General features: G+C 36.4%; 1 protein-coding gene across 1 annotated transcript; it reads right to left on the bottom strand.

Moving 5' to 3' along the window:
* Nucleotides 1-4,548: 4,548 nt before the first annotated feature.
* LOC108675915 lies at nt 4,549-7,431 on the bottom strand. Its single transcript, XM_018163972.2, has 5 exons — nt 7,389-7,431; nt 6,797-6,918; nt 6,075-6,172; nt 5,194-5,322; nt 4,549-4,978 (listed from the first exon to the last, which is right to left on the bottom strand). The coding sequence occupies exons 2-5, from the start codon at nt 6,873-6,875 to the stop codon at nt 4,937-4,939; spliced, it is 348 nt and encodes a 115-aa protein (XP_018019461.1). The 5' UTR covers nt 6,876-6,918; nt 7,389-7,431; the 3' UTR covers nt 4,549-4,936.
* Nucleotides 7,432-7,697: the final 266 nt, after the last annotated feature.

Here is a 7,697-nt window from a genome sequence, read left to right as displayed (position 1 = left end):
CGTATAGAAGATAACACACATTGCACGAATATAAGCTGCAAAGCTGTGAAAAATTGTTTTGATGAAAGTGAAAGAGCAGTTGTATATTCCCGATGGCCTACAGCATGCAAACTCCCAAGATTCATTTCTTATATACATAGACAATTTTCAATGATCTGGAAAAGTCACCCAGGAAAATATTGTATGATAAAACCAAATGCATCGGTTTCATTGCCAAAACTATTTACCTAGGTAGGCTTTGCAATAATTTCCACGATTTTTACCTTGTGAATAATTTTCTGGACATTCTATTAGAAAAAGAAGTGGAATTTATCTAGAAAGACGAGTAAACTACAATGCCACTGACCCCGGTGCATTCAACTTCAGTGCATTTAACCACAGGGTGGCCCAGTGGTTAAAGTTCAGAGTACCAAGATTGACGCACTAGAGAGGCGCGGGTTCGATCCCAGCTCTGTGCGCCAGTTTCTGGTCAGAATCGGCAAGGAGGCCGGGCGGTTAAGCATAGCGGAATCGTAGCAGTGAGTTGCGAGTTCGAGACCTCAAAATTCTGTGAATGTTCTGCGATATTAAGAATCGGCGACAGGCCTACGGCCTACTAAACGCTGAAACCGCTATTATTATTATTATTATTTATTATTTTTTACATCAGATCATTAAGCTTCAACGCTCTGACCACACTTAAACCTTCAAATAATCTGACCAAATTCGAAACCTCCGAATTATCCAGCCAACAATTCGAGTGATTCATGAAATCCCTCATTTTTTCCTATATGACTACGGCTAACAACAAATTGAGACACAAACGACCGGAGTTAATTTTTTTACTGCATATATGAATTTTGTGGGACTGCAAAAATTCGAAGCTTATATTATAAGTCAATAAGTATCAATCAAGCTGAATGAAGAATGACAATTAACCATTACTGAAGAGGGTCAAGTGTATTACTGAAGGATTGTAATGGGATAGACTCCAGTTATAGAGAATATTTATTATTCGAAATCATTAGAGTAATAACTTATTAGGATTTTTTTAATACTCAGTTATTCAGATTATTTTCACTCATAGCAAATTGTTTAATTCAGGATTATCACGCTCATATTTTTGTAGAATGTGAACTTTGCGTTTTGTGGGGTTCTGCACCTGTGTGCGATAGTCCTCGCGTCGTTTATAGTTTTTCAAAAAAAGGAGAGATACGAGCGAGTCAGCGGGAGAAGTCAGATAGCATCGAGAAAGGCAGAAGAGATCATCAGACGTGAGAGGTTGGAAGGGAAGTTGTGCCAATTTTTCCCATCTCGAATTGTGAAGCCCGTTCATTTATGGATACTATCCGATTGACGTCCTGAATATTTAAAAATGATAATCGTCAACATCCACGTCCACCTCATGCCAACTGGTTGGTGCAGTAATAATGTTGCATTGCGCATAACATCGTTCTATTATATCTCTAAATTTGTTTGTTATCTGCAACCCGTCAGCAAGAAAATCCTGAACCCAGTCGGCCAAAGAATCAGTAGTGCTAGAATTGAAAATACTACAGTTATCAATAGTACCAGTGAACAGTTTTCCATCAGACAAGTTAGGAAGGGATTCCCTGGCATTCCCTGGACTTTAACCGGCCGGAGACGGCGTGAAGACGTAACATGTACGTCATTGAACGTCGGTACGTTATTCGCCGAAAGTGTTTTTAGGAGTATAATGATCTTGTATTAGGGTTCAAAAGTACAATTCAGGTTAGCCGGTTTATTTATCTTTACGGAAAATGATCCGTGCAAATTAGAATGTGTTTTTTGCCAAGTTCTTTTTCCATTAAAATATTACCTTCAAGTTCTTTCATTGTGCACCTTACATTACAAGCTTAACTGCAACGCAATGTACAGTAGACTTTCGATCGCAGTCAGTACATGTTAGTGGTTCCCCGCTACAGGATGACAAGCTCATTTTAGACGACAAATAATGAAAAGAAATGTCATTAAGACATAAACCAAACGGAGCTCATGATATACAATAGCCAGGGTCTGAAGTTGTATTATATAAAAAACATTTATTTCCTAATATAGTGGAAGAAATGAAGTTTACCAACCTACAAAGAATTTTGGCTTCTTCTAAATTTTCAGATACTTATTGTTGAAAAATTACTTAATAAGAACTAGATATGAATCAAATGTGCTATCTAACAACAATAACAACTACCATGCAAATACGCGACATATCTTTACCCAAAAATAATTTTAAAAAAATACTTATTTACTTACTTATCAAAATAAACTTGACAGTAATGAGATGACTCAGAGTGATGAACGAGGGAAGGTAATTGGCCAGCAACAAGGTCCAGATTATTTGTTGAGCATGGAATATTCCGTTTAAAGTTTACTCATAAGTTTAAAAGTCTACTCTTAGTTAATTTATATGTTCATACTATATCTCCAAGTCCCTGTTTGCAAAGCTTTCAAACAATTCAATTTACAAAATTTTAAAACATTAGATTAGAAATCTTCACTTTCCATGGAACATTTAAATTGATCAATTTTTGATTGGAAGCGCCTTTTAAATTATTGTTATATACACCTTCATATACATCTTTGCCCTAAATAAGTAATTGCACTTTGTTAAATTTTGAATAGGGATATCCCAAGCAACCGTCGTGCACCGTTTTATTGCGTCTCATAATAATGGAATGTATTTCTGTTTAATCAAAATATCTGTTGCATCAAATAATTCAATACCTTATGGAAACTATCGCTTAGGCCTTAGCTATTCAAAACTCGGTTGACCTGAAACAATTGGTTGAAAGTTTCATCTTTTTATTCAGGTAGTTTGCTAATAGTGGACAGTCCAGCGGGTGGGTTTTATTTCGATCGACAGATTTAATTGTCTATGAAAATCAGAAATAAATTTCTTACTAATCGCTTCTCAATATTTGGCGGCCAAGAGGACACTGGACTCTATAAAGCCGAGTTTTATTATGCTGCAAATTTCCTACTTGCATTTAGCGACGAAGATTAAGTTTGACTAGCTTGGATTTGGGAACAAATTTTTGGTAGGCATCAGTTTTTCAGATCAGCTGCTTGATCTCGACACGAGCACTGGTTCCCATGTTTAGTTGTTTTTTTACTAAACGCCATGACGCCAGGGTAAGTAGTGGCATGCATTAGTGTTAGGACAACAAATTCTTTAATATCGTGAAATTTACAAACAAATGAACCGTTTTGTCCTTTTTATAGGGTTGTATGGTGTCTGTTTAGGATCACACACTTACTCCCTAATTAATTCGCCCTCCCAGCTCCGGTTTTCTAGCTCTGTATACATCCAATTTGTAACTTCTTTTCGTATGCATGTTATCTCTCTAAATATAATTAATTTCGTATGTGCCTTAGGTTTGGAATCCGGTCCACCCTAAAGCTTCGCTTTTTAGCCAATAGGGAAGCGTTTTACAAATAGCGTTGGATTATTGTAGTCGTGGCAAGGGTTACAATTTAAACTTTATAGGTCATGTTGCGGCCATAGAAACATATAATAGGTCGTGTGTTCCACGCTGTCTCCAACAAGAACCCTAGACCTTCCTCTAGTTTTGTTAAAGCTGATTACTTCCGAGTACGTGTTGTAGAAATATCATAAGCTAATAAATATTTTCATCATTTGCCTTTGAACTCTAGCATTTCAATTCTATTTAGAGAAAGATTTCACAGGCGATGGTATTTCAACCCTCCAGCGGTAGTTCAGACTCGCCCACGTCTATTATATTTGAGTTGGTATTTGCCCATTTCCCTCCGTGTGAGCAAATGAAAAGAATCTTTTTTCAGTGGGAACGTATTTAGACGGGAGCGCAGCTGTGCACCACCAATTTTGTGCACCAATAAGCCCTGAATCAAACTCCTTGGATCTCTCCGGACATCCACCAATCAGCCGTGAATCACTCGGCTTTGTCCGCCTCCGGCCTTGCATAGAAGCTGCCGTGCACCACCAGGCCGCGGATCGAATATGACTTCCGGGCATCGTTGAATTACGTAATTTTACGTTCACCGCATCTAAGGTTAGGTTTCAGATAGCATAGTTCTGTTCCAAAATTTATCGTCCTTCGACAAGTGGCCGTTCGACCGAGGGCTGGTTCGACGCACTGCCTAGATACGGACGGCTTGAAGTGTTGAAGGCTACGTTACGGAAGGCAGGAATCATGATGGTCCATTACATCCAGGGCAGTGGTGGTCTTCGGCAGGCGACCCTAAATTATTTAGACATTCTCGATAGTGGGCGTTGACATATTGCCAGCAAATCAGTTGTGTTAAAGCGAATGTTCACGATTGTTCATTATAACGTTTCGATTTTTTATTGTGTTGTAATGAATTGGAAAAATAGTGTCACTATATTCACCCATATCTAAGCCTCAATTTGGGTTATTGTGCGACACGTTTGTTAAAAGTTTTCGAAAACCGTGTCGCGGTATTTTTGTTCTAAACATTAAGCATACTTTAGAGTTTAGACAATAGCGCGACATTTTTGGCATATTGTGCGACCCATTTTCAAACACCCAGGATATTTAAATTGTGCGATATGTTCTGCAAGAATATTTAATTCAATAAATGATATTCCATTTCAGTCCTGGAACATTTCTAATTCATTGAAAGAGTCCTAACCGTAGTAATTTTTATCCGATTTTAAATTGTATATTATATTCCTAAACCTAATGCAACTAAATAACGCGCTGCAAATGTTGAATATTTTTGGTAATTTTGAAAGAGTTGAATTTTCATTTGATGAGAAATTGTGAATGGGAGCAGATGCTTGCACAGCTATTCATTCACTGGCAAGTAATTATATCAGTTGAAAAACATCATAATATTTATTGAAGGAAGATAAAAACTCTTAGCACGAGGAGTGAAGGCGAGTTCAGTTAGTCTTGTTCCGAGTCAGTGGGTTTTCCTCCATTGAGTGAGCGGATTAGGGCACGGCACGAAAGAGACAGAAAAGAAGCCTTAAAATCTGTCACGTAAAATATAAATCGTGAGCTTTTACTGTCATACATGGTTCAAGCTGGCTACATTTATATGACTAATGATATATTACACTGCCATGCTAGAATCAGCTCTAGTTATTTATAATTTCTGTAATCTCTAATAAAGTTTAGTAAAATTCATCGAAATAAACATGTTTAAGTACCTTTGCTACCTGAATAAGCACACATTTTTATGACTTACGTTCAAATATTTCATGGTGGAGCTTTTGCAGTTCGGGTAAGCCTGTGAGAAGTTGGTATCAGTGCTGCATTTGTTCCTCAGTGAAATATTCTGGAAAGCCACATCGTTCAAGGTGTTGTCGGATTTCAGCTGTTGAGGAAAGGAAAACACTTCTAGAGCGAGAATAAAGTGAGCAGTAAAGATTTCTTTCTTATGTTACTTATGCATGCCTTGAATCATACAATGCCTTCAAAAAAGGAATGCTGCATAGAATGCCTGGTTGTTCATCGGAAGTGGACATCACTCGCATCACTCATGTAAGTGGTTATCACCCACACTCATGTAAGTAGACATCACTCAATGATGTAATTTTTCTGGGTATTTTCAAGAAAAAAAACAAAGATAAATAATTCTTGCGAACAAACTTGAGGAGGTTTAACTTAAAAAGGCTATTACTCCTCAGATCACGAAACCGGATCAAACTTCAAAGAAACGAGAAAAGTCGAGTTGATTTCATTACAAATGTAATTGTATTTAATATCCTGATTATTTTTCATGCAGTTGCTGCTCTAAATATTTACATGATCATAGGCTCTGTGAAAATAGCGAAACGGCCGACGTTTGACCCGCCTAAATAACTTTTGATAGGCACTGTAACAAGCATGTATCATATTCCTTTTCATTTCGCTGATGCCTATAAGAAATGTACGTTGGAAAAATGCTAATGAAAATACTTTAGCTGTTTATTCAATGATGAAAATCCGGGATTGAACCTTATGCTACCTTGAGAAGAACGTTAGATATATTTTAAAACGAGCCTAAGTGAGATATCATTAATCTCAGGGATATTGCTCAATTTACTGCACGGTGTGCTCAGTTTACCTGTAAACTCAAATACTTACCAACCCTTTTTTTTTCAACGCGCACAGCCAGCCATTGAACAACAGTGGATCACAATTTGCAGCATCGTACTGAGTTGAAAAGACGTAGCAACGTAACTCTGTTGGAGAGGAAAGAAGACGGGAATCTTTAGTGTTCGCATCATATATCCAGTGATGAAAATGTCTTAGGCTGAATCTCAATTAAGACAAAACTGACAAACATAGATCAAAGTTAGTGTAGTATTGAGGGCAAGAAATCATGAGCTTAGCTGATGCCAATCGATTCATCATTCGAAGCTGCCTACCAGTAATTTAAATATCTCCATCAGCACACATTTAGAAATATTCATAAAATGGAATTAAGTTAACCTAATCGTCGAGGAAACTAAAATTTTATATCGAGATAACCAATTCTAAATTAATTCTCTTTAACTGGCAAGAAGCGCCCATGGACAATGAAAATAATTGTTTAGTGATAAAATCTCATGGCGAAAAAAATCCAAATTAGATAGAATCTCGAACGATTCATAAGAAACTAAAATAAAATCTACTGATTGAGAATTATAGTAGTATAAGATTTTCGTTAAGAAAATTAAATGGACATATAAAGATTTGAAATTCAATAAATTTTCAACAAACTACCAGCCGAGATGGTTCGTTCACATGCTTATTGCGTGAAAATGAATGTTGAGAACAAACTGATTGAGAGCAAACTAATGCACAATGACTCTCTTCACACTTACTTGAAAATTTGTCCGTATCCGTTTTATACTGCAAAGAGCATTTTTCATCTTCCATATTAATATGACCGTCGACGTACATTACTGAGAGTCTGTACCCCAATTGAATGTGACAAGAAGATTCTCTGTAAAAATTACAATGTTTGCGTAAAAATTGAAAAGTGCATTCATATTCACAAATAAAGTAATGCGGCAGACATTTGAAATATAAATAATCGAAAAACAACATGATATGATGCTTCAAAACAACGCCCTGAAAACAGCTGTTGACTCCGAAATTTTATCACTAGGATTTTGGGAAATGACGAATCTAACTTCAATGTTGTCATGTTAAATGTTATGATATTCACGAGTTGTTAAATAATATAATTAGATTAAATAATAATTTAGAAGGATTACATTACCGTTTATCATCGTGGATAACACAGATTTCATTTTTCTAAAAAATCACCATACAATCATAGTAATTCATTCGAATCATTAATTTGAATCAAATTAAATGCTATGCAAATCACGACAATATAAAGAATAACAATCGCGTTCTCAAATCTTGTCAATATTATATGGTCGATTGGCTTGAAATAAAAGCACTTACGCCGTCGCCGCGGACGAGACAGCGGCGGCGGCGATCAGAAGCATCAGAGTACTAAAACAAAGCTTAATATAAAGGAAAAGCTGGAGAGGTGACGGAATTACCTACGATGTCGGAATATACCGCGTTTACCCTACATCTGTTAATATATTAGGAATCCTTTAAGTATACTTGTATTCACTGATTTCAAGTGGTAAATAAATTAATAGATGATTAAGTTGAGAAATGGATTTAGACACATAAAAACTAATTCCGTCATAACTTGAATTGGACACACACAGATCGTTCCAAGCTATGTACAAAAATTAAAAT

Source organism: Hyalella azteca, unplaced genomic scaffold (genome assembly GCF_000764305.2).
Source record: "Hyalella azteca isolate HAZT.00-mixed unplaced genomic scaffold, Hazt_2.0.2 contig15339, whole genome shotgun sequence".
Classification (NCBI taxonomy): domain Eukaryota; kingdom Metazoa; phylum Arthropoda; class Malacostraca; order Amphipoda; family Hyalellidae; genus Hyalella; species Hyalella azteca.
Note: the sequence above shows the minus strand (reverse complement) of the source record. Positions and strands in the feature narration are given on the sequence as shown.